This window comes from Muscardinus avellanarius (genome assembly GCF_963383645.1).
Source record: "Muscardinus avellanarius genome assembly, chromosome: 9".
NCBI classification, from domain to species: Eukaryota; Metazoa; Chordata; class Mammalia; order Rodentia; family Gliridae; genus Muscardinus; species Muscardinus avellanarius.
The window spans coordinates 64,594,492-64,621,129 of record NC_137795.1 but is presented as its reverse complement, the minus strand read 5'-3'; the positions used below and the strand labels follow the sequence as shown (position 1 = coordinate 64,621,129).

Here is a 26,638-nt window from a genome sequence, read left to right as displayed (position 1 = left end):
AACAACCATAAAGCCGGGCGTGGTGGTGTACGCTTGTAATCCCCGCACTTGGGAGGCGGAGACAGGAGGATCACGTAGGTTCGAAGCCAGCTGTGCTGGCATAAGAGACCCTGTTTCAAAAATATAAAATAGGTCTGGGAGTGGAGCCCGGAGGTAGAAGGGCTTCCAGAAACCCCAGTACCACCAAATAATAATAATAATAATAATAATAATAATAATAATAATAATAACAAAAAAACCCACCTATAAAAAGCAAATGTCACAGAGGTGTTCAGTGCCAATTTTCTTCCCCTCACACATAACCTAACCAGATGTGAATTGTGTCAATGCCTCACCAAATGGAGACAAAAATACCAACCCAATTTATTTAAAAAGCATTTCCTAAACACATATAATAAGCCAGTCACTGTGAAAACACACAAAAATGATTTCTACAAGTATTTTTCCTAAAAGAGCATTACTTTTTCCCCAAAAGTAGCACTAGATGATCCGGTTCATTTAAAAAACAGAACTCAAATTTCATTAAGATCATTTGGAAATGAATAACTGAAAAATGGCTGAGAAAACTTTAACCAGCTTGGCCAACTCTATTATTATAAAATTAATCAATAACATTCTGATTAACATCTCAAAATAATCTCCCCAGGAAAACCCACAAGGCTGCCAAACACATGTTTAAAAAACTGAAAAACTGACAAATACTTCATAAACTTCACATAACTCACTAAAGATTTCTCTACAAGGTCAACAAAGAGCTTCAAGAATTGTCTATAAATCCTTCCACAAACTGGTGTAAACATATAAAATACATAAAAATGTAAATGTATTCACAAACAAAGTTGATTTTTTTTTGGGGGGGGATGGTATTGGGGGTGGAACCCAGGTGCTTTCTAACTCCAGGCTATACTCCCTGACCTATTTTATATTTTATTTGGAAACAGGGTCTCACTAAGTTGCTGAGAGCCTCACTTAAGTAGCTGAGGCTGGCTTGGAACCTGTGCAATCCTCCTGTCTCAGCCTCCCAAGCACGGGGATTACAAGCGTGCGCCACCACGCCCGGCTTAAGGTGATTTTAACTAAACAAAACTGCCACTCTGACTCTTTATATTCTCTTTCAGACATTAATGAAGTTAAATTCACCTTTGTAAATTTTGCTGCTAAGTGTTAACTATCAATTTGGGTTTCAAAGGGGTTCTTTAAAAGAAGCTAAATAGTCTAAAAACTAGGAAAACAAGAAAACTGGACTAACAGATTTTTAAAAGAAAAGCTATGCTTCTAGTTTAATCATATAGAAATACGGCTTAGTAATAAAATATACAAGTACATTCAATTGAATAATTATTTTTAAAAGCTCAAAATCACCTAAACTCAGAACCATGATAAAAGGAAACAAATCGCAAACATTTTTATAAAGAAGCACACACAAAGCTACTGGCTAAAAGAACTTTGAGATTCTGTTTAACAGAGTTAATAAAAACAGAATACAAATTTTGCTCTATATTTCTTTGAAAAAGTTCATTTAGACTGACATCTGAAAGTGGTTGGAAATAACACTATGAATAAAGCATGTAAGATTACCATCTCTTTTCATTTCCAATCTCCTTCCATTTAAAGGAAGCACAATTGCTCTCTGTTCAGAGGAACTCCATTTCCCTCTTATGTTGTACCATTTAACTATCTTAATTTTAATGTTATTCTTAAACTCTGCATATGATTAAGAACTTCCTACAAGATATTGTTATGGTACAGAGGAAATAAACTGCCAAAATGCTTAGGCTTCCTGTCCTTTTCCCTAAATATGCCAGTCAATACCTTCTACGTGTCTGCTGAGGATTCTGCGGCTTCTTGCTTCCCACATTCTCCACATCTGCTTCACACAAATATATCCTCAATAATTATACTTTTAATTAGGGGCTGAAGTGGGTCCCCACTGCCACATACTGGAAAATAAGAACCTTACCTTCTAGTGAAAGGTTCCTTCACAAATTATCTCCCTTACCTGACTTACTCCATTCCAGAGCCTTGATATTTGTTCCCAACAGAAAAATGCATTTAAATTTTCTTTCATCTGATTATTTATTCAACTTCAAAAGGCTCCCTCTAGTTTGCTTTTTTTGTACTAATCATCATCTTTTGTAGAAGTCAATTACTAAAAGTTCACATCTTTCCATCAAACTAAATAACAAAAAAATGAACTGGAAAAATTTCTTTCTGATTTTACTTTGTCGAGTATGACACAATATAATGAAGACCTAGGTCTCAAAGACAGGGGCATACCCCTGTCTACCTGTAGCAGCACTAACTAGGAATGCTGGAATAAATTCTAGGAGGCCTAGAACAACTTCTTTAATTTTTTTTTTTTAATCAAGACAAGTGACCAAAAAAAAAAAAAAAGAGCCACATATTATGATATACATAATGTTCACATTATGCTTTTTTTCCTCAAAAGTAATTCTTCCAAAAAACCATCAATAGCATTTGCTTCAATTCATACCACTTCAAACCAAAATTGCTTCAACTAATACTTTAACAGAGCTGGAATATAAACTAAAAATGTACCACTGTGTTGGATGAATGTGCTTATTAACGTATGTGTGTCTTCTATAAAAACGTTCTAGTATATTAGTAAATCATTTGTTTCTGTAATTTAACTATATACACTTCACTATCACACATATGTGGATAATTGTATAATGATGCATCAGAAGATTCTTAGAGGTAATTCAAGAAGCATTTACTCAAGACAAAAATGAAGAAGGACAAGCTACTTGGTATTTGATCATTAAAATACACACAACTGCATCAAAAGCTATTTTACTGTCAGCTTTTATTAAAAAAAAAGTGAAAAATCTTCAGAAAAAACCATAATATAGTAACACCCTGAGTACAAATTTGTATTTGTAAAAATGTATAAGCCAGTGCAGCTTCCAGCTTTATATCATGTAAAGGTAAAAAGATATTTCTCAAGAAACAAGAATACTAATATGTCCTTAATTTTAAAAGCGCATGGAAGTTGTCACAAAACAGACTATACACACACACAAACACACACGCCAGATGTAACTGACATAAAAATGATGGAAGAACAAAAAACCTACCTCAAAATGTCTGTTTTACTTACTAAGGATTATTTTCTGCTTTAACAGAAAAATTGCTAACTTGTAATCAAATGCTTTATCATTTAGTCAACTATTAGTAAAAGCAACATTAACAGAATCAGGAAGAGAAGAGTAAAAACAGCTACAAGGAGGTAGAGTCGATTTAGGAACAACTGCCCTCCCGTCTCAGCAGCCCTGACTGTTGTGTGACTTAGCCTTCAAGTTTTGAGAAGAATAAAGGTGGGGAAGGGAACTCTGGCAAACATATTTGTTTTTATTTTATTACTTCTTTAAATAGGAGATACAAAGAAAAAGGGAATATGGAGCTAAAACCCAAGAAAGAGACATATGAAGAGGAATTAAGCTACTACATACTGTACAGAGATCTTTATACTGCAGCTTTTGGAATTTTGTATCCGTGTTTTCCGCACAGAGTTCCACATAACCAAGGACAACTTGAAACACAGTATTGTGAATGGCTTGGGTGAAGTGCATGTGAAGTTGATCCATTGCAGTCTGTGGGGGGGAAAAAACATACAGTATAGCTTCATGTTGTCAAAATAAATAAATTTCAACAGACTGAAAAAGCAGGAAAAAAAATCACTAATTACAGGTACTACAAAACAAAAATTATATTATTTCCAGAATTAACTGTAGCATAGATTATTTGCAAATAACTCTTTAGATTATCACACTGTACCACTCATGTCTAAATTGTGAACACCACTCTGCTGCTCCATATTTATAGCTGGTACTCATCCTACTCTTCCTCAACAGAGTTGTGCATAAATCACATCTCTAGATCACCTCAGCCATCACAGTCACCCTCTTCCTACACTCAGGGTACTCCTCAGTGGTCACGTTCTCAGAGAAGTTTTTCTTGATTTCCTACCTGTATACATGAGTACTCTTCATCACTCTACTCACTTACCCCAATTTCTCTTTCTTTTTAGCACTCTTAAATACCTAACAGCATATTTATATGCAGGTGCCTGGAACAATACACTGACAGGTACCCAAAAATACTGAGTTAATGTAAAACAATCTTATGGAGGAAATTAGAAGTCATGATTCTATTTTGAAAAGTCTTCAGACAAGTCCCTCAAAATTGCAAAGTATTTTTCTTCTTGTATTTTTCCTTAGATACAACCTAAGACATGAAAATTTCTGAGGTATATTTCAGATTTTAAAGTGGAAACTGTTTAAATGGTTTGATAAATTCTTAAGTTTCCTTTTAAGACAGAACATTTAAGGGAAGAAAACATTTACACCTATCATAGTTAAATGTTGTATGAGTAAATATGTAACACTGTAAATACTGAAGATATAATTAACTTTCAAACCATGACCCTTGTTTCAAGTTTTTCAAGAAAACCCCTGAACAGTAACAGTATGTAAAGCCATGCATTACATAGAACATGATGACACCGGGGGATAATAGGGTCCTCAGAAACATCTGAATCTAAATACAATGGAAGTATTTTGCAGATAGGTATATACAACATAGTTGACATACCACTTTGAGGTGTCATACTAGACTATTTAGGAACCCTCACATTAAAAAGCCATGTTCTAGTCGGGTGTGGTGGCACACATTTGTAATCCCAGCATTCAGGAGGTTGAGACCTGAGGATCACGGTTTGCGGGCAGCCTCAGCTACTTAGTGAGGCTGTCTGCAACTTAGTGAGAATCTGTTCCAAAAGATAAAGAATAAAAAAATAGGGCAGGGGGTGTAGCTCAGAGGTAGAATTCCCCTGGGTTCCATCCCCAGACCCACAAAAATAAATAAATTAATTAATTAAAAAAGCCATGTTCTGTGACCGAGAGACAACACATCATCTCCCATTAAAGTATCCTACAACAAACTTTTCTAAAAACCTATATTAAACTGTGAAAATATTAAACCTGGCAAACACTTCCAAATTCAAAACAAATTTCTGTGATCTTTATTGAGGCTGCCCATACTCTATTTGAACACCCATATGACCACAATTATTTCAATAAATGTTCAACATTAAATGAAACTTTTTAAGGATACTATATTAAAAATATTTGAACTTAAACAACATAAAATTAAGCAGGTTCCTGATTAAGAGAAAAGGAGCAGGGAATGGTATGCTGGCACATTCTTGTAACCCCAGGATTTGGAAGACTGAGATAGGGGAATCAGTTGTGAGGCCAGCCTCAACAACTTAGCAAGATCCTGTTTCACAATGAAAATTAAAATAAAAAGGGATGGAAGTCTACCTCAGAAGTAAAAGTAGAATACAGCTGGGTTAAATCCCCCTTACAAAACACCACACACACACACACACACACACACACACACACACACACACACACACACGGAAGAAGGAGAAAGAAAAATCCTTTTAAAACTAACCTGTGTTTTTCCAAGAAGCCGATAAGCTTGCTGAACCTTGGTATAATGATTAATGTCAAAATTCTTGCAAATTTTGGAAAGAGCTACATCCAATTGTTCCTATTAATTAAAAGAGGAAATAAGAATAATTACGTTTTCAAGGAATGAGAAGAAAATAACACAAATGTCTCACTTTTAATTATTATCTAAATATACACACTAAATTTGGTAATTAAAAGTGAACAAATAAAATTGTAAATAATTTAATTAGCAATTACAATCAAATTTACTGAGATATTATTAAAACCAATTTCTATACCTTGAAATCCATGCCACAGTGTTTCAATGGGAACAAAGTAAGTATAATAGTTTCTTAAGAAATCTAATTTTTTTATTTTTCATAACTTCACATTTCCCCAAACATCTGCTAATAATTTTATACTTTATGAACTGAACTTTGAGGACTATTAAAAAACAATAAAAATGACTTCCGCAATCACTGAAAAATAATCAACAAAATAGTGACTTTAAAAGGACATACATCAAGGTTTAAGCTTCCATATCTAAATGTACTACTTTATGGATTTCTAGTTCAATGATTTCATTTTAAATGGTTTTCTACATATATGTAGAATGATATTTCATCTTTCTAAGAGAAAACAATATTGAGCTCTCAATAGGAATCTTTCATTAAAATATCCAGGAAGCCGGGCATGGTGGTGCACGCTTGTAATCCCCACTCTTGGGAAGCGGAGACAGGAGGATCGCGCAGGTTCGAAGCCAGCCGCGCTGGCTTAAGAGACCCTGTTTCCAAATTTTAAAAAGTATAAAATATGTCTGGGAGTGTAGCCCGGAGGTAGAAGGGTTTCCAGGAACCCCAGTACCACCAATAAATAAATAAATAAATAAATAAATAAATAAATAAATAAATAAATAAATAAATCCAGGAAACTGTCTACTTAAGGAATTCAAAGCCAAGTGTGAATATCAAGTAATTTGGAATTCCTACAATTAGCAAGCAATTGCCTTTATGATCAAAGACTTCTTTGCAAAGGTTCAACTGAAAGTACAACTTCAACTTTTAGAAGTACTCTGATTAGAAAATCAATAAAATAAAATATTCCAAGAAATAAATTCTTACTAAGTTTATTGAAACGAACACACAGCTTTGCAAAGATTATACAAAAAAGATATGATGTCTGAACATATGTAAAAGGAAAAACAAGGCTACATCCATGACCACAATGACATTCTTTTCCTTTCCAGTTTCGATGTTTTTATCAACTATATGAGGTATCATGAAGAGGTTTAGGAATTTAGAAGGGTTTTTCATGTGCCAATTTCTACTAATAAGCTCGTTAACTCACTAAACTTAAAAAAAGTAGTTGATAAAGCAAAATTAACACAGGAAAAGCATTTTGACCTTATAATTTACATGAGAACATACCAATAACAAAAATATTTTTCTAGAAATAGTGGTATTTTCACATAATTTTTTGAGGTCATAAAATTCTCAAAGTATTATTGAGTTTACAAGTAGATTAATACTAACTTAACCATGCATGGATATTCCAAATAAAAAACAACAGATTAAGTATAGTAATCTAGGAATACTGGTAATAACACAAAAATCAAACCATACTCTTGTACCATACTAGTCAAAAAAACCTCTGAAAATAAAAAGCCAAACAACTCATGATAAAAACCCTTACCTCAATTTGTTCTAAAGTATCTTGCAGCTTTGAGTTCAGCTCACTATTAAATAAAACATTAAATGTAAGTGCACTTAAGAGAGACAAAGTGCTAAAACAATAAGTTAACTAAACAGTCAACAAATACCAATAGGATGAGCACTAAGACCTGTTGCTGTTTCTATAGGCAGTGCAACAAGATCAGAAAAGAAAAGGCAGGAAAAAACCTAGAAAGAAGTCACCACCAGCAGCAACAGGACCACCTGAGTACAAATCCTAAAGAGCCTACAGATAAAAACTTTAGAATCAAAAGCTGATAGAAAATTTTAAAGATTAAAAAGCAAAATTTAAAAAGTAAATTTCAAAAATATTAATTTCTATATAGTAAGACAAAGAAATAAAAATAAATTTAAAAACTTACTAAGAAAAAACTAGTATCTGGAAATAAGACTTAAAAGCTGGGCGTGGTGGCACATGCTTATAATCCCAGCATTTGGGAGGCTGAGACTGGAAGATTGCGGTTTGCAGACAGCCTAAGCTACTTAGTAAAGCCCTTTGCAACTCAATGAGACCCTGTTTCAAAATTTAGAATAAAAAATAGGGCTGGGATGTCTCTTGGAGGTAGAATGCCCCGGGTTCCATCCCCAGTACCGCAAAAAATAAAAAAATAAATGAATAAGACTTAAATGCATAGAATACACCACATTAATAGATTCAAACTTTTAACATGGTTCTTACCAAAATGATCTCCTAAATAACTAAAATTCTAATAAAAAATCCCAGCAAGTTTTTCTTTTTTATTTGTAGTCTAACAAGCAGATTCTAAAATTTATGTGGAAATTCAAAGGGCTAACAATAACTAAGAAATTCTTGCAAAACAATACAAAATGGCATATACTAATAGGCTTATTATAAAATTACAGCAGTAAGGTAGTATAATACTAGTATAAAAGATATATAAGCAGATCAATAGAAGAAAAAAATAAAAAGGCAAAGGGCTTGAACAAATTTTTAACAAAGGCTATATCCAATCAACAGTAAACACATAACTAGGCATTTGAGCCATCAGTCATTCAGTAAAATTAAATTCAACCTACCAAACTTCAAGTACTTTTTTGAGGTCTCATAATTTCCAAAGAATTACTGAGTCTTATGTAAATTAACATTAATCTGACTATGCATTGATATCCCAAATGAAACAAAAAGATTAAGTGTAACAATCCAGAAACACTGGTAATAACACAAAAAGTCAAAATATAATGTTTTACCTGGACTACTAAAAAACTTCTGAAAACAAAAGGTCATTTAACTTCTGATAAAACCCTGCTTATATCCAGAATTTCCAAAAAGTATTTTTAAAAATAAAAATAACATCATCAAATATCGGTAAGGATGTGGAACAAATACTCATTCAATGATGAAGGGGAAATTAATACTAGAAAAAACTATAATGTCTGCTAAAATTCAACACATCCTCTGAATCTTGGCAGTTTCAGGCCTAGATAAAAATCTAATAGAAATATATACACAATCTTTGCAGCATTTATTTCTAAAAGACAAAAATTTAAAACTGAGATTATTTAAATTATGTCTCACTACTAAAAATAAAAAAGTTAGCTGGGCGTGGTGGCGCACGCTCGTAATCCCCACGCTTGGGAGGCAGAGACAGGAGGATCGCGCAGGTTCAAAGCCAGCCGTGCTGGCTTAAGAGACCCTGTTTCCAAATTTAAAAGTATAAAATAGGTCTGGGAGTGTAGCCCGGAGGTAGAAGGGTTTCCAGGAACCCCAGTACCACCAAAAAAAAAAAGAGTTTATGATATCTAACAAAACACATACACTCACAGTAAGACCAAGTAAAATATTCAGTTTCACACACCAAAATCTTATAATTTTTGACAACTGTTATATGATTATAAATTTGAATCTCAAATTCTTTGCAGCCAGGGCCTATAAGGGAGGGCCAAGTCACACAATTCAGCATCCATAACCTCAAAACAAATCAGTAGCTCAGAAGAAACAAATTAAACAAAGAAACAAAAATCACTTTTGCTGTCATTAAGTTCAACAGAAAAGTTTGCAAGTCTCTTAACAAAGGGGATCTTTTAACTCCAAAACCTCCACAGTTTTGACAATATTCTTGCAGTATATAAAATAATGGGCTCCTTGCAATGACTTCTTACAAGTCTTTCAAAGCATGCTAAGAAGATAATGCTACAAGGAGATAGACATATAGATACAGGTTGATACATAAATATAAAGTAATTTGTAAGAAAAGTAAAAGCAACATAATACAAATTCTCATTTTGTTTATGGTCTCAAGGATAAACATTCAAACTTTGAAAGAAATTTAATCATTTTCTACAATTTATTATTATTATTATTATTATTATTATTATTATTATTATTTTGTGTGTGTGTGGTACTGAGGATGGAACCCAGAGGCTTTCTACCTCCGGGCTATTACCCAGCCCTATTTTATATTTAATTTGAAACAGGGTCTCACTAAGTTGCTGAGAGCCTCACTAAGTAGCTGAGGCTGGCTTGGAACCTGTGCGATCCTCTTGTCTCAGCCTCCCAAGCACCGGGATTACAAGTGTGCGCCAAATATTATTTATTATAACCATTTTTTTGTTTGAAGTTGAGGAGAATTATTCTCCTGTAAAGAATTATATTCTCTTATAAAAGCTAAGAGTGGAAAAAACCTTTGACAATCAACAGTCTATACCTTACTAGTTGATGCCTTACTAGATACCAACAGTTGATACCTTACTAGGAAAATTAAGATCTCTTAACTTTTATGTATATCTTATGTACAGTAAAAATATACAGATATGAGTTAAGGAAATACTGTAGGTGGGACTGAACTTTTCCTTTAAGAAATGATTGTTAGGATAATTCTTGTCCAAAAAATAATGAATTAATGAATGGAATGAACAAATGAATAAATAAATATTTTTAAAAATGTTAGCCAGGCATGGTGGTGCTTGCTTGCAATCCCAGCATTTGGGGGGCTGAGACAGGAGAACCGCACAGGTTCAAAGCCAGCCTCAGCTGGCTTAAGAGACCCTGTTTCCACATAAAATATAAAATAGGTCTGGGAGTGTAGCCCGGAGGTAGAAGGCCCCTGGTTCCATCCCCAGTGCCACCAAAATAAAATAACATAAAATAAAATAAAGAATAAAAGAATAAGACTGGGCCAGGCGTGGTGGAACACCCTTGTAATCCCACCGTTTGGGAGGCAGCAACAGGAGGATCGCGCAGGTTCGAAGCCAGCCTTGCTGGCTTAAGAGATCCTGTTTCCAAAATGTGTGTGTGTGTGTGTGTGTGTGTGTGTGTGTGTGTGTGTGTGTGTATACATATATATACATATATACATATATACATATATACATCATATATACATATACATATACATATACATATATGAATGTAGCCCGGAGGTAGAAGGGTTTTCAGGAACCCCAGTACCACCAAAAAAATAAATAAATAAAATAAGGCTGGGAGTGTAGTTTGGAGGTAGAATGCCCCTGAGTTCCTTCCCTAGTACCACACACAAAAAAAGTTTAAATACTAAAACAATACCCCAAAAAGGATAGCCATGATAGTGTCATTCACTTAGAAAAAATTAAATAAATTCTTATCCCAAACACCAACGAAATTTTTTTAAAAAACAGCTATAAAAGTGGATGTAATCCTATCACTTATAACAATGTGAATGAATCTCAAGGACATTATATTATTTGAAAGAAACCAGGCACAAAAAGACAACACATGGTCTCACGCCTATGTATAATCTAAGAAAGTTGATCACAGTGGGTTTGGTCTATATTCTTCGTGATTGGCAGACACAGTACTTTCAAGTAACTTGTGTGGGAAAGGCTTTCCACAAGGCAAGCATCCAGTGGGTCCTGCCGTTTCCTGTTGTCTTACATCTGGCAGCTTCACATTTAAATTACCTGCCTGATCCCTAACAATAACCAAGTCTGTGGCTCTTAGAGAAATAAGATCATACTAATGTCTTGCTTTAAAATCTCTGATGGCCCTCCATTAAGCTAAGGACAAATTAGTATGGTATTTAAAACCCTTAAAAGTCTGAAATGAGAAAATTAATTTCCATTCATATTTTTCAATGCCGATATTTTAGTCATATAGACTGCTGAGTTCCCCAAATGCCATACTTTCATATCCCCTGTGTTTGCACACAGATTAAAAATAACTAAAATATCCCTTTTCTGCCTCACCAGCAAGTGCCAATCTATCTTTCCAAGCCTTATACCATCTTCTCGGGCAAGTCCTTTCCTGCTCAGTAACTGCTTCCCTAAGTTTCACAAAACTCTCTTCAGTGTCCTACATTACAATAAAGAATATCTGTGACCATGTATCCAAGGTACAAGCCTCCAAGAGTCTGTCGCTAATTCCCCAGTGACTCCCCAGAATTAAACTCACTACCTCGAGCAGGTAATAAACGTATGCTGAGTCAAATTTGCAATTCCAAGAAAAATGGCAAAATTTCACCATTATTCCTTTAGCCCCTCAATATATTTCTACCTCAATAAATATTTCTACCTCGATATATAAAACTATAAAGATAAAAGAAAAGGGTAGAGAATGTTTTAGAAGAAAAAGAACTACACTAGACTCTGCCTCTATAGGTGCTTTTGCAACAGAAGAGAAAAACAGCTAAAGTCAGACCCCCTGCTCTAATACACAGCATTCCCAAGTGCACCTTTTGAACTCATGTACACACAGGCAAGGGCCACTGGAACAACAGCATTCAGAACCAATAAACATATTCTCTTAAGGGAGATTTTTAATTTGGAGGAAAAATAAATCTACATTTACTCACAGATAAGAGTAATGATTTCTTTTCCTCTCTATAAGTGTGTGCACACTATAAGTGTTACTATTATGTATAATTACAATGCACCAGTAAATTTTTTAAAAATGGATGTTGACGTTTATTTGTTGTTATCATAAATCCGGCTGTTGCTTTTATTACTGCGATTTTCTATAGTTGGATGACTCTATATTCTATGTACTGACTTAATGCAAACATGGTAACATAAATAGCATGCAGGTTATAAACCTAAAGTATATAAATAAAATATTTAGTCTTATTAAAAAAGCTTTCAAAATCTACAACTGGAGTTTGACAACAAATAATCAAATATATATATTCAACATATATGTTATGTGTGTGTATGTATGTATGTATGTATGTATGATGTGATGAAGGAGTAGACATTAACTGTATGGCTTTTAAAGAGACCCTTAGCTACCATTTAGAAATGTGAATTCAAGCCATTTCAGTCAATTAATCAAAGTATATTAAAAGGATCTACTCATAAATATTTTGATAAATAAAAGCTACATTATAGTAAAAAAAAAAATTACTAGTCCTATGATGGAAGATAAAAGCTTCTAAAAGCTATCTGCAAGCTAAATTGAATGAATTAGACAATCCTGCAGAGCATTTTTGCCATCGCTACAGAAAATATTAAAGAAAACATATCTATAAATAACTATTAATAGTGTTCTTTTAAACATCTGCTCTAGGACACACATTCTAGCAAAAATTAGTCTTAGGAAGGTTGAAAACAAACAAAAACTTTGTATAAATTCAACAGTACAAAAAGACAAGATGGTACATACTGAGCTTTCCAAGTTCTCTTATTAACAAACCATGTGATTTAAGCCAAATCTCTTAATATCTCTGGCAACAGTTTCCTTTATAAGAGTGGGCTAGATTTATAGGGTTGCCTCCAACTCTTATGTTTTATGATTCTATTACATGCTGAACACCAGCTATTCATGTATCACATCTTTGTATATGGTTCAGGAAAAGTTCTAAAACTTTTAGAATGAACATTCAAAAAGTGGACTTCCAAATGTATACTTTGTGCCCACGGCCCCTAAAAACTTCAGTCTGTTTACATTAGAGTCTATTCCAGTGGTTTCAATCTACTTATGGGAAGCAAATAATTTATCAACCAACCTTAAAGAATACCTGATTTCTAAGTACTCTGACAGTAAATCAACAATCCTGGGATACCACAAAGTATCTACACAATCCTTTAAGCCAGATATGACTAGACTGTCACCGAACTACTAAGATCACTCTGAATCTAGCCAGATGAGTCTATTCAAAAATCCTTAACATATTTTTAACACAATAATTCACCACAAAGTTCAGACTCTATTCTTAAGAATACTAAATGTTCCAAATCCCTCTAAACTACATAAATTATAATTCTAGATCAGATATCACAGCACATGGGCCAAATCAGGCTAACTATTTTTCTAAATAAAGCTTTATTAAAACACAACTACATACATTTCTTTACAAATTGTCTATAGCTGCTTTCAAACTATAAATTGAATAACTGCCAACAGAGACCTTATAATTTGCAAAGCCTGAAATTTTTATTATCAGGCAAGACAAAATCCATCAAAAAGCCCTGTACTGAAGTTTAACAGATCTTTTAGCTGGTCAATGAAATATTTTAATTTTTATATATTTTATAAAATATATAGATCATATACATATGTGTATGTTTATACACATATATCTCCTTCAGCTAACTGAGCAATGCCTCCCATTGTTCTGAGAAAAAAATAATTTTTTTTCAACCATTATGTATAGACTAAAGAACATTTCAAAATCTTAAAGATTGTATTCCATGAACCCCACTTAAAAAAATTCTCAGGTAACTCTAACAAAAAAGACAGGAATGTACAAAAAAGGAATAAAAAAATGAAAGCAAGAAAGATATGGTGGCACATACCTGTAATCCCAAATTTGATAGACTGAGACAGGAGGATTGCAGGTTCGGGGTCAGCTTTAGCAACTTAGCAAGACCCTTAGCAACTTAGGGAAACCCTATTTCAAAAGAAAAAAAAAATAAAAAGGGCTGCGGGGGTATAGTTAAGAGGTAGAATATCTCTACGTTCAATCCCCAGTGCAAAAACAAACAAAAAATAGCCCCAGAGCAGGACCTAAAAAAAGGTAAAAAAAAAAAAGGTAAAAAAAATTAAACATACACCAACATACCTTGATTTTCACTTAGAGATCATGTATTACTTTTCCTTTTATAAATCTAGTCACTCTAGTTGTTGAGATAATATTTATATAATCACAATCTATAATCACAATCTGGAAATTATTTATATTGGGTTAGTATTTTTGGAAGTAGATTATTGAAAAAACACAGAATACTTAATTGTAATTACAAAAAAGTGTAAATATTAAAAATTTTACCAAGTAAAAATAATAGTTTCCCTAACAAGACCTGGAAGGTAGAGAAAAAAAGTAAGTACATCAAATTTCTATCTCTTATTGATACTTTGTTCTTCAAGTAAACAAAAAAGTACCAATATATAACTATAGTGATAAATAGGGGGAAAGTTATTTTAGTACAGTATTTAAAGTTATAATAAAACCTATGAATAAAAACATATAAGCTGCAAAACTGGTTTACCTTTTAAATATTACTGTTTTTGCTATGTTCAGATATTAATTTATATTATTTTTAAACAGCATCAAATGAAGGAGACAGAATAAAACAAATTAAACTAAAAGATGAAGAGCCCAGAAGTATCATAGTATGGCATCAACAACTACTCAGTCCATACAGACCAAGCAACAGGGACAGAGTATCTGGAATGGATATAGAGAGCAGGCCTAAAAACCCAGCAGGAATACTCAATATTCAAACATTACTCAAAGGCAGTTCCTGGTAGAACCTGGCCAGAGCCTAGGAAAAAAAGAAAGCAGGTTCATCTTGTGAGGAAGAAATCAAAAATAACAGAAAACTCCCTAGCACTAATGTATTCTAACTAAAAGCTGTGTCCATTTGCTACATGACTTAAAAGACGTTCTACAATCCACAATTTTCATTAAGCTGCCAAAATTATATTCTGAGAAAAAGTAAAGGATACTTTAAAGGTTATAAAAAATAAAATACATCTATCTATGTTAAAGAAAAGTACTCAACAAACAAGTTCCAATAATACCAAACTTTTCAGTGCTTAATACAGAAGGCTCTCAGGTTCCTCAAGGACTTTCTCTCAAGTGAACGAAAAAATAATAAAGTAGTTTTGACTTTTCAGAATAACTTTTCTCAAAACTAATTTAGGTAAGTTTCAAGAGAAAAAGAAATTAAATGCTTCATTCAAAAACACACTTTAACATAAACACACTCTGATTCTTACTCCCAGCAAATCCCAACTATATGACTATGTCAATCAACTCAAAAATTTTCAAATAATGTAAAAATGTTCTCTGTCAGTTATAAAAGTGAACAAAATTGGTGTTAGTTTCTTTTATTAAAGTTGCTGAAATGTAGCACATCTCAAGGAAGGCACAAGGTACCAGTTTTCTTTCATTTTGCAACCAATTGAGTAATCATTATTACTTGGCACTGCATGTCAAATAATCTGAGACTTACTAGATAACATAGTCAATGTCAATGCTTTTGTATTCAGAGGCAAACATCGGAATTCTATTTTTTCATGTTAACTTTAAAAATTGCAAATAAAAATTTATTTCAAAGTCATTTTTATAGATAGCTTTGTCATATATGGTATTTACTTTAGCATAGCTGAAATTGAATTTTAATTAATGGAAAATATAGTTTCAACATGTCACCTGCTCCCTCAACTTCCTGCTGCCAAATTCCACATTCAGTCTTCTCTATTATGATAGATGGTGACCTTTTCAAAATCAATTTCTGCTATAATCCCTGCAAAGTCTTAATATATTATTATGTTCTCTATTTTTTATTTTTAACCTATCACTCTTTCCCATCAATTTTCAAATATTCAAGTCTTTTCCTCCTATTTTTCTACATCTCCCCTCCTCACAAAATTTCATCTTAAACTTCAACCAACTCCCTCCAAATCTGTCCCCAAGAAGTCCAACTATGACTTGTTGTTATAAATCCAACAGATAAAACATCTTCAGTCCTCATTTTGCTTGGCATCTCTGCAATCAAGACTTCACTCAGTGCCCAGAACTTCCCATCCGCATCTCCTTACATCTTGGCCAAACAACTCCTGCTCCTCCTTCAGGTCTTGACTCCTGAAGGAGAGTTAGGCACCAATGCATCCACTGTGTATCAACATCTCTTCTCGCTCAGGCACAATTCTACTTGTGTCTACTTCAATGCAAGTCCTTCTTGATAGGCAATGCACTCTATGAAACCAGGGATTCATACTGATTACACTGCATGTGGTTCACCACTTTACCATCAACTTCAAAGCAAAGCAGCTAGTGTAAACATACTCAGTAAATACATAACTGTCTGAATTATTTCCACCCAATAAACAAGCTAGTGCCTCTTTCACAGATGTATCACCATGAAATGAACTAAATTTGCTGTATGTTTTTTCAGGACCCAGAATATCTTGCTAGAAATTTCCAAATGCATTCCATGTACTAGAGCTAATTCTCTATTCACTCAATTTAATACGTGTAAATGGCATTGCCAAGTTTTTGTGATCAAAGTTAATCATTCTCAAAATGAACAAAACAAAAATATCACTGGTGCTACATACCTATGTATGTCTTGGTCAAATAAAAAGTATTAGTTCAAGCTGTATGACCCTGAAGAAAATATAATCAATATTTTTAAAATTTTCTGTGTGAAAAGTTCTAGGTTTCAACCTATACTTAACAAAGACCTATGAGAGTGTATTAAAAGAAAAAATAATTAAAACTTGTATTAATGTTCTGCTCTGCTATAATCCTTTTATATTTTAGATACCAGAAATCAACATCTATAACAACAGTGAGTCATGCCACTGAAGGCCACAATTTCCATACAGGAAAGACAAAGGGGCTACATTCAGGGGTAGGTGTGAGTTTAATTGGAAACTGGATTTTCTTGGCAAGCACATTATTTTACTTTGATTTATGTTCATTTGAGATGGCTCTGAGAAACAATGAAAATTATAGCTAGGGATTAGAGTTTTCCCAAGTGACTATCACAAGTAATATAAACCTGCACTTAAAGCAAACCAATAATTTATTAATAAAGTTAGAACTAACAGCAAAAGATGCAACAGCCCTTTTTACATCATATATTTTAAACAAAACATGTGATGTATTAAATACATAATCATTTAAGTATTATAAAGATAATCATTACATAAACTGAAATTGCATTTAAATTTTCTAAAAGACCTATCATGATGAGCCAACACTGGAACCATCTGGATCTTAGAAACAAGCTACAATATTACCCTCAATATTTATATGATGTAGAAAGTTAAAAAGACTTTCCAAGCAATGCAATAAAGACGTGAGCAAATTAACTTATTTACTACTGTATAAAAATGACATCAATTTGACTGGAAATAAAATTTTAAAAGAATTTCAATAAGGTAACAAGAGAAGACATGATTAAAAAGCATTTGATCTTTTACACCTTAAAGACAACTATTCATAATTTTATTGTACTACTCATTTATGAAAAGAAATGTTAAACTAAAACACTATTTTTTTATTATTAAACAATATGTTTGTTTGGTGGAAGAAGATAAAAAAGAAACTTAGAGAAAAAGAAATATCTCAAAATATTCTGACTCCTAAAAAATTTGAAAGTTAAGAAATTATCAGTGTTGCTTAGAAAAATTTTATGCCTCATGTGTATTCTCAAATTCACTTTAACTGCTTGACGTAAAATTTACTATTAAAAGACTATAGTTGGCTTATTTAATAATATTTATAAAATGTTACTTAACTGGATAGACATGCTTCACACAATAGTTAATTCAGAGAAAATCACTTGATAGTTTTAATCAAAATTTATGATTGACTAATGGATTACTAATATATTCAGTAATTTAGCTGGCATAAGGAGTAACACAAGGAATAATCTGATAAATGCTTACTCTGCAATTCTGTCCACTATTAACACTAAGCCAAGAATCCACTCAGTTGGACTACATATTTCCAGAACAATACCCTTTATATTAACTTTCAAATCTAATTAACATTTCAGGTTGCACAACTCTTACATTAAAAAATAAACTGACAATAGAATCAACTTTGAAATGTTTACACTATCTTACCTTATACAACTGTAATGTTTAAAAGTACTGGCAGCTTTCTGACATTCCAAGCACAACTGAATAGCTCCTGGATAATCCTCCTCCTTAAAAGAATATGATATGAGACTATAATGCACCAATAAAAGCATATAAAAAAATTAGACTGGAAACATTCTTCATAAAACCACATCTCTGTTTATACTCTAACCCAAAGGTAGAGGGTCAAAAAACTGTAATTCCTCTTAAAGATTAGAATGCCCATAATACAAAAATAACAAAATATAAAGAAGAAACTAGCTCTAGGTTTAAAATGTAGACAAAGAATATTCAAAATATTTTGTTCTCCCAAATACAGAGTTCCATCCCTCTGAGACCATCACTTAGGGATAAAGTCTATACAGAATTAGAAGCTTCACCAGGAAGGTTTTCTTTAACTATTAATAAATTTTCCTTCAGTAATGTTTATATAAAATGTTCCAAAACACTACACATTCTATTTGTAATCTAGACTCAACAATTCTACCACCAAGAAATCAATAAATATTTCAAAAGAAATAAATTTGGGAAAAAATCCAAATGTTAATTAATAACTTCAGGATATTTTACTACCTAAATAGTATTGTAATGCCAAATAAATTTTTCATATGGATCTCTAAAACCCTAGTTTAGTAGTAAGCATTTAGAAGCAACACAACAACTATATGGAAAATCACACACAAAAATTTCCCTATCCTCTTATCTAAATTCAACTGATGCAATTCAAAACTCTGAAGATATTGAGATAATAACAAAGTATCTACTCCATCCGTGATCTCAAATATTATGAGGAAACAAGAGTACCTCAGTATGCTCTGGTGAACCTTATTATAACAGAATTAGACAGAGAATGCTAAGAAAGCATCAAAGAGAAAACAGATGGCTCACACAGAGAACCAATTAATACAGGACATACTAAATATAACAAAAATATCACGCATTCCATAAATCACTATTATAGTTAGATGCAAAATATACTTTTATTGCAAATTGGATGCTATTCAACCAAAAAACTGAAATTAACATTTCAATGCTACCACAAGTAAATTTTTACCAAATAACTTTGTTTTTCTAAATGAAATATATATTGTGTCAACAGAAAAAGACTCTCTGGCAAGTGCCTTTCTTATTTAAAAATGCTCTTTATAGCACATATAAATTTGAAAAAAATTCATACTGAATTTTGTCCACTATAATTTTTCTATATAATATTAGCATCACTAACTTTCCAAGTGCATTTAGCTTACCTCTAGCATTTCACTTAAGCGTACATCTGTTCTTTGCTGAAAAAAAGAAAAATCAAAGGTAAACTCTGTTTCAATCACAAAACCAAGTTTTAATTTTAAAAAGTGACATATATATACCAATGTTTTTATAGTTCTCAAAGATTTTAGTAGTCCAATCAGTAACTGCCGTTTCCGTTGATTTGCAAGAAGGCCCAAACTAGCTTGAGTAAAACCTTCCTTTGCAGTATTCAAGTGTCTGCAAAAGTGAACAATAAATAATAAAAATTTCTAACTCAACAATAATACTATTCACATGGAACCACTAGCCAACTGGGGACCTAGATTACTACTAAAACGGGGGTTTGAAAATACTGTATGATAAATTTAGTCAGTAGCTCAGCCTAAACCAAAATTATGCATACATGGATGCCAAACAACAAATTATTAGTGGTCTAGGATAAGAAAAGTACAGAAATTGAGAATAAGCATCTAAAAACTTATCACAAAACTTGATGAATACCTTTAATTTTTGTAAATCTAGTAATAAAAAATTGAAATTATATACCTTTCGCTGTTTCTTTCATTTCCTTTTTCTCATAATTTGTTTCTATTACATTTTATAAAAATAGCCTGTGACAGGTCAAGGGGAAAAAATACTGGCTCTTCACCACAAATCGTTTAGGGAGCACTAGTCTAAATATGCAAACATTAATATTGTTTAACCTGTAAGTATATTTTTAGATATTTCTCACATATCCTCGTAGTACAGCTTGTTGTTTATATTCATTTAATTAATGCTGTTATAAAAACTACAATCATAATTTTTAAGTCAGAACCAATAACAGACTTCACAGTTATTCTCAACATATTTTGAGCTTAGAGAACAAAATATCATTGATAGCAATACCTCCTCCCATTTGTGCAGATAACAGCAGCTAACTGAAGACCTGTCTGCAATGAGGTAACTCTTTCAAGTTCCTAAGGGAAGATTAGGTACAGGTTATTACTGGAGACACATTTTCTTTCTTACTTACTTATATGGTATTTAACAAAATCTCTGGTGGGTTCCAAAGAAAAGCCTGCTTGGCAAACAAAGCAGCAACAAAAGTACCTGAACTTGAAAACTGTATATGTTTTTGAAAAATTATTTTAAATGATTACTCCCATTTGATTTTCACAATGACAGATAACAAAATGCTTAGTAACTATTGCTGGTAAGGCAATCTAGACCCAACCTATTTTAGACAAAAATAAGTATATACCAATAACACATCCATTTACATATTTCTACCCAACAAAACCTCACAAGGTAATTAAAGCTATAACAAATATGGCATCTGTTTGCTAAGATGCTTTAACAGTGAATGCCTTGATTTGTACACTGGAAGACATTTCAATGGATTCCAAAGGCTCTCATTTTGTGATGTGAACACAGATTCAGCTAGGCAGTTCCAATTTTATCATATTTTAAATCCAGGGTGTTATGCTGTCATTGTTCCAAATTGCTATATCGCTCCTCTATTAATTTATTATGAAGTGCACGAAAACAATTTTCACTGGTCCTTCTAAAGTTTGGAAAAACAAAGGCACCCCTTTAGAACCCTAATTAAAAACCCTTTAACTTCTTTGGTAAATTGGTCCAAAGAAAATCAAGTACATATACATATACACAGTCAGTCTGTCTGCCTGCCTGCCTGCCTGCCTGCCTGCCTGCCTGCCTGCCTGTCTGTCTGTCTGTCTGTCTGTCTGTCTCTCTCTCTCTCTCTCTCTCTCTCTCTCTCTCTCTCTCTCTCTCTCTCACACACACACACACACACACACACACACACACACACACACACACACAGCAGAGTCAATAGGTTGCTACAGAACTATAGACAAATAATTAAAATACCTTAATATTCTCAAATATAAATCACTAAACCATTTTCAAAATTTTACTACCAAAAATAGCAAATATTATCCTACCTTTACATAAGCAGGCTGCTTTTCAAGGATTAAATCTGCTACTTTTTTAGAGACCTAGAAGAATATACAATCAGATAAAGTAAAATAAAAGCCTTTATACTATTATATTGCAAATTTAATATTTTTTCAAGAATATCCCATAAGTTTTCCCAGTAGCTTTTAGAGAAGTTACTAGATTACTATAGCCATAAACATTTCCCTAAGCTACAAAATTAGTAAAAGAGCTAGTATAAAAAGTCACAGTACCTGGATATAAGAGAAGCTCAATAGTCATCACTAATGTATGACTAATAGTATGATCTAACAAACATTTACAAAAGTGTAACCATCTTTAAGGGCCAGGGATATTATTTAAAATAATAAATTTGCTAAGAGAAAAAAAAATTTTTTTTTCAGTCCTGGGGATGAAACCCAGGGGCATTCTACCTCGAAGCTATATTCCCAACCCTATTTTTTTTTATCTTTTTATTTTTGAAACAGGATCTCATTGAGTTGTGAAGGGTTTCACTAAGTAGCTGAGGCCATCTTGAACCTCAATCCTCTGGTCTCAGCCTCCTGAATGCTGGGATTACAAACGTGCATCACCACGCCTAGCTCGCTAAAAGAAATTCTATTTATTTATTTATTTATTTATTTATTTATTTATTTTTGTGTGTGGCTCCAGGAATGGAATCCAGGGGCATTCGACCTCCGAGCTACACCCCCTGCCCTATTTTTATTCTTTATTTTGAAACAGGGTCTCACTAAGTGGTAGAGGCCCTCACTAAATAGCTGAGGCTGTCCACAAACCACAATCCTCCAGTTTCAGCCTCCCAAATGCTAGGATTACAAGCATGAGCCACCATGCCCGGCTCGCTAAAAGAAATTTTTAATCAGTGAAAGATATGAAGACAATCTCTGGAAACAGACAATTTGCTTGTAGTCTTTACTCCTTTGTACCACATAAGAAGAGAAGTAGTCTGTCTGGTCCTCTACGTCTGAAAAGTTGAAAATACATTTTTTTTTTAATGCTATGAGGCTATCTAAGGTTTTGTTGGTCAAATCCATGAATACACAAGTTAAAATTAAAATGATTTTCATCAGGAGGTGCTTATTGCACAGTTTCAGGGGCCCTCCTAAGTACACTGCAGAAATACCAAATCTAGCTAGAAGCAGAACATACAGAAGGGCCTTAGAGTCTGCTCAAGAAACACATCAGCTCCCCTTACCCAGGCCAAATAAGAACAAAATATTGCACATATGTTAAACTATTTAATTAATCCTTTCATATTTTCTTAATCTACATGAAACATTTTTAAAATTATGGGAATTAGTTTCTAGATACACTATGTCTAGAAAGAGGGATCCATTAAGAGTAAGAATATCAACCTTTAAATAGCTTTTAGACTTCAATTAATGAAGAAAGAACAATTTTAATCTTAAATGTCATTTTTAAGAATTCCAAAGGTTCTATAGGACTATTTAGTAATAGTTTAATTAAAATAATATGATAATATAAGCACTAAATTAGAAAGCTCTCTGTACCATGTTTTGATGTATATGAATTTATGTAGATATGAAAGACCCATCAGATTTTACTTAACTGTATTTTTTAAATGGAAAGTATAGCTTTAATCTGCACTGTGCCAGACAGTGTATTAAATGTTTTTCTACATTAATGTAGTAATTAGAACTCATGACAATCCACTGGGAGAGATTCCATATTTCTTCACTTATCTTACAAGTAAGTTCCCCAGTTAGTAAGCTGTAAGGCCAAATTCAGGCCTAAATTTATCAAAAACCAAAGGTCTTTGTGTGGGGCATGTTCCCAAAAGATTTACATAAAGTACACAGATTTAAGAGTACTTATTTCAACATGTTGAAACCAAGAGAAGGCAAAGGATTCTAGTACCACTGAAATCTAATTCACCAAAAGCACAGTCCATTTTTATGACATGGACCGCTAGAGCTCAAGTCCCTTCTCCAGCCCAATCCCACTCAAGCCACTGCTGTCCCCAGGAAGATCCCTGCACCCACTGAGACCTCTGGGTGTAACAAAAAAGAGAAGTACATCTTCCTTGATTATCCAGGTATGTTACTAAACATCGTATCTTAAACTCAAATTGGTAATTTATTAGCACTGCTCCTTTAAAAGAAAATTCACAAGACCCCAGGCTCCCGTTAATTATCTTCTACACTAAACTGCATAAAGTTAAGTTCAGCCTAACACAAAGAACTTCCAGAATTAGAGAATTTTGCAGTATCAGAGGAAAGGCAGGCCTAACCTATAACTTTACAGGTAAAGCAGAATAGTAAGGTTAATTGACCAACCAAGGTCATAACTGAATACTGTCTACCACTCAGACCTTCTGAATGATAGTGCCCTATTCTACTTAGACCTACTTCACCTAATGCTGGGGACCTTTGTTGTGAGATAAAAATACTCTACTACAAAATTATGGGTAGAAAGGTCATGCACACATGACAAGAAGCCTGAAGGTATATGATAATATGAAAACAAGTTTTAAGTTATTTGATCACATTTAGGACTCCAGAAAGAGAACTCTAAACTCTAGATGAAAATGTATCAAAGCAACATAAAAAAATCTACATTAAGTCTTAAAATTTTATTATAAGTATATATCATCTGATTCAGTCACATTAAAAACAGGATTCTTAAGATGTTAATACATGTGTTAAAATCATGAAATCTAGCCAGGCATGGTGGCGCACTAATCCCCGTGCTTGGTAGGCTGAGACAGGAGGATCGCGCAGGTTAAGAGACCCTGTTTCCAAATAAAATATAAAATAGGTCTGAAAGTGTAGCCTGGAGGTAGAAGGCCCCTGGGTTTCATCCCTGGTACCAAAAAAAAAAAAAAAAAAAAATCATGAAATCTACAAACAGTACACCTCTCTGTTATGTTTTTTCATTTTCATCAGAAAGAAGTGTTCTTTACTTACTGCAGCTTGCTGCTGTTTCAATTTGTCTCTGTACTCCTCCAATTCTTGCAAATTGAGAACAGGTGGGAGCTTCTATAGAAAAAAATCATAAAAAAATAAAAATTCTTAATTTGGTTTCATTTATCTGAACACTTCTGACTAGTAAACTATGATCAGTATATATAAAACAGTGTCACATCCCACTTGCCTTGCATGGTTTCTCTTCTCCAACCTCCCTCACAAGACTCCAGGCACAAAAGCCTACACATCTTATTTTACATGACTGTCTGGTTTCAACCCTTACCTAGCCTTGCTACCTGCACTGCTGCTATTATGACCTTTGGGAAATCCCACTACCACTGGCATGTCTGGCCCCAAGGCTGGGAGATAATGTTCCCACGACCCTTTCCAAAAGAATGTGAGAGAAGTCCCTAACCTTAATCCCCTGCTCTACCAGCCACATTTACGGCCCCACAAGAGTACTTAAACCAGATTTTCCCTCTGTAATATACTGAATGATAACTAAGAACTATGGTATGACAGTGACAGTTGTTAGGCTATATTCTGGTTGTATCAGCTTTCATAGGAGAGTATGGGAAACTAAAAAAAAACTACATATAATTGTGCAAACAGGGAAACAGACTCTGGTTCTCATTAACTGACTGAGGAAACTTCAGAATGAGCTATAGACTGACTGATATTGTATAGCTGCATTTGGTTTTGTATAAAACTGAATTTTACTATTCGTTTCTTTAAGATGCTGTAAATTTAAAATACCAGTACCATAAACATTATTGCACAGGAGCTTTATCATAATACACATTAATGGTTAAAACTTGCAATGCTTTCCTAAACATATTTATGCAATATAAAATAAAATAGGTTAGAAGCAGCACACTAAAATATCGAATGCTAAAAGCTAAAAATCAAAATATAGAAATGTTTCCATGACCAATCTTCTACAACTGCATTTAACATCACATTTTCAAAAATAATTTGACCTTTAAACAATGATGACAGTTCATTAAGTTACAATGTGATAACCACAGACTTGTTCTGGTTATCAAAAATACAAATGTCCCTTAAAAACATTCAAATCTCACTAATTCAGCCACTGAACAAAATATGTTTTGATATGTTTTAATGAGTTTTGTTTTACCTCCAGTTCATATTTAACAATATCAAATGAGTCCGCAGAAAAATATACTTGCTCAATACTATTAATTAGTTCTTGTTCAGCTTGAGGGTCACTTGGCTGTTCTCGAAGTTCCCTGAATTCCTCCTTTAAGAAAAAAAAGTCACAATTACAGTACTTATAGCTGTTAAAATTCCATCTACATGGAAACATGGTCATCTGTCTTAACAGTCACATATCTGCTGAGAACCATTCTGACCAAGGACACAAACTAATTAGAAACCAGAAAGGTTTGCAGAAAATTAGGAAATAGCCAAACACTAAAAACTGCCCATCTACTGGGAAAAAAAAATAGTCAGTTTAAAAATTCATATTTTATTCTTAACTCCTTGTGTGCCAACATAATTGAAAGAATTTAAGTGTTTAACAATTTAAACAGTGTTTAACAAGGGAAAAGTGACCACCGAAACCTATCACACACACATATCATTTTAACAATATTCTAAAAATCTGTCTCATCACAAGATAACAAGAGAACATCACTTCAATGACTTCTGGATCAGAATCTGCATTGGAACTCTGCAGCAGACACCTGACTCTGCTGAAAACCTCAGCGCACAGCGAAGAAACAGGTTCCAGGGGAGGTTCACAAGCTTAGCTCTGTAATTCTATGAGGCTTCCTTCCCTTCAAAGTGTACTGATACCACAATTCATTATCTGATTAGGAAACCAAAGCTTTGTATTTGATAAAATGCTTTCTTTCTAATGATACAGAATGAGATTCCCATGGATTTATATAACAAAAAGAAAAATCTTGATAAGACAAATCCCTAGCCCTAATGTTAGCATCCTTATTCTATGTAATTCTATTGAGTAATTGGATAAACCTTCAGTTAAATAGGAAATTTCAGTAAATCAATTCCCCACTCCCCACTCTATTAATCAAGACATCATTACAGATCATACATATAACAAGTTAGCCATTTGATTTTTTATTTAATCTCAAATACATTTAAGTATACAAAATAAACTATTATTTAAAATTATTGTATAGTCTTTAAGATAATACTTAAAATCTTAATGAATCATCACTAATCCTATATACAAAATTATCTGGTTAATTACAGGATATTATTTTTCAAACAGAAACA

General features: G+C 33.1%; 1 protein-coding gene across 1 annotated transcript in view; it reads right to left on the bottom strand.

The window, feature by feature from the left end:
- Positions 1 to 26,638, bottom strand: part of VPS50 (VPS50 subunit of EARP/GARPII complex) — a gene marked incomplete at both ends in the record, with an annotated part of 117,477 nt that overhangs the window by 70,615 nt on the left and 20,224 nt on the right. Inside the window, 10 exons of the mRNA XM_080700953.1 lie at positions 3,474 to 3,614; positions 5,482 to 5,580; positions 7,173 to 7,215; positions 18,225 to 18,307; positions 19,487 to 19,522; positions 19,604 to 19,721; positions 20,373 to 20,443; positions 21,434 to 21,487; positions 24,374 to 24,445; positions 25,512 to 25,634. Of these exons, the coding sequence (XP_080557079.1) occupies positions 3,474 to 3,614; positions 5,482 to 5,580; positions 7,173 to 7,215; positions 18,225 to 18,307; positions 19,487 to 19,522; positions 19,604 to 19,721; positions 20,373 to 20,443; positions 21,434 to 21,487; positions 24,374 to 24,445; positions 25,512 to 25,634 (840 nt within the window). The remainder of the gene's footprint in view (positions 1 to 3,473; positions 3,615 to 5,481; positions 5,581 to 7,172; positions 7,216 to 18,224; positions 18,308 to 19,486; positions 19,523 to 19,603; positions 19,722 to 20,372; positions 20,444 to 21,433; positions 21,488 to 24,373; positions 24,446 to 25,511; positions 25,635 to 26,638) is intronic.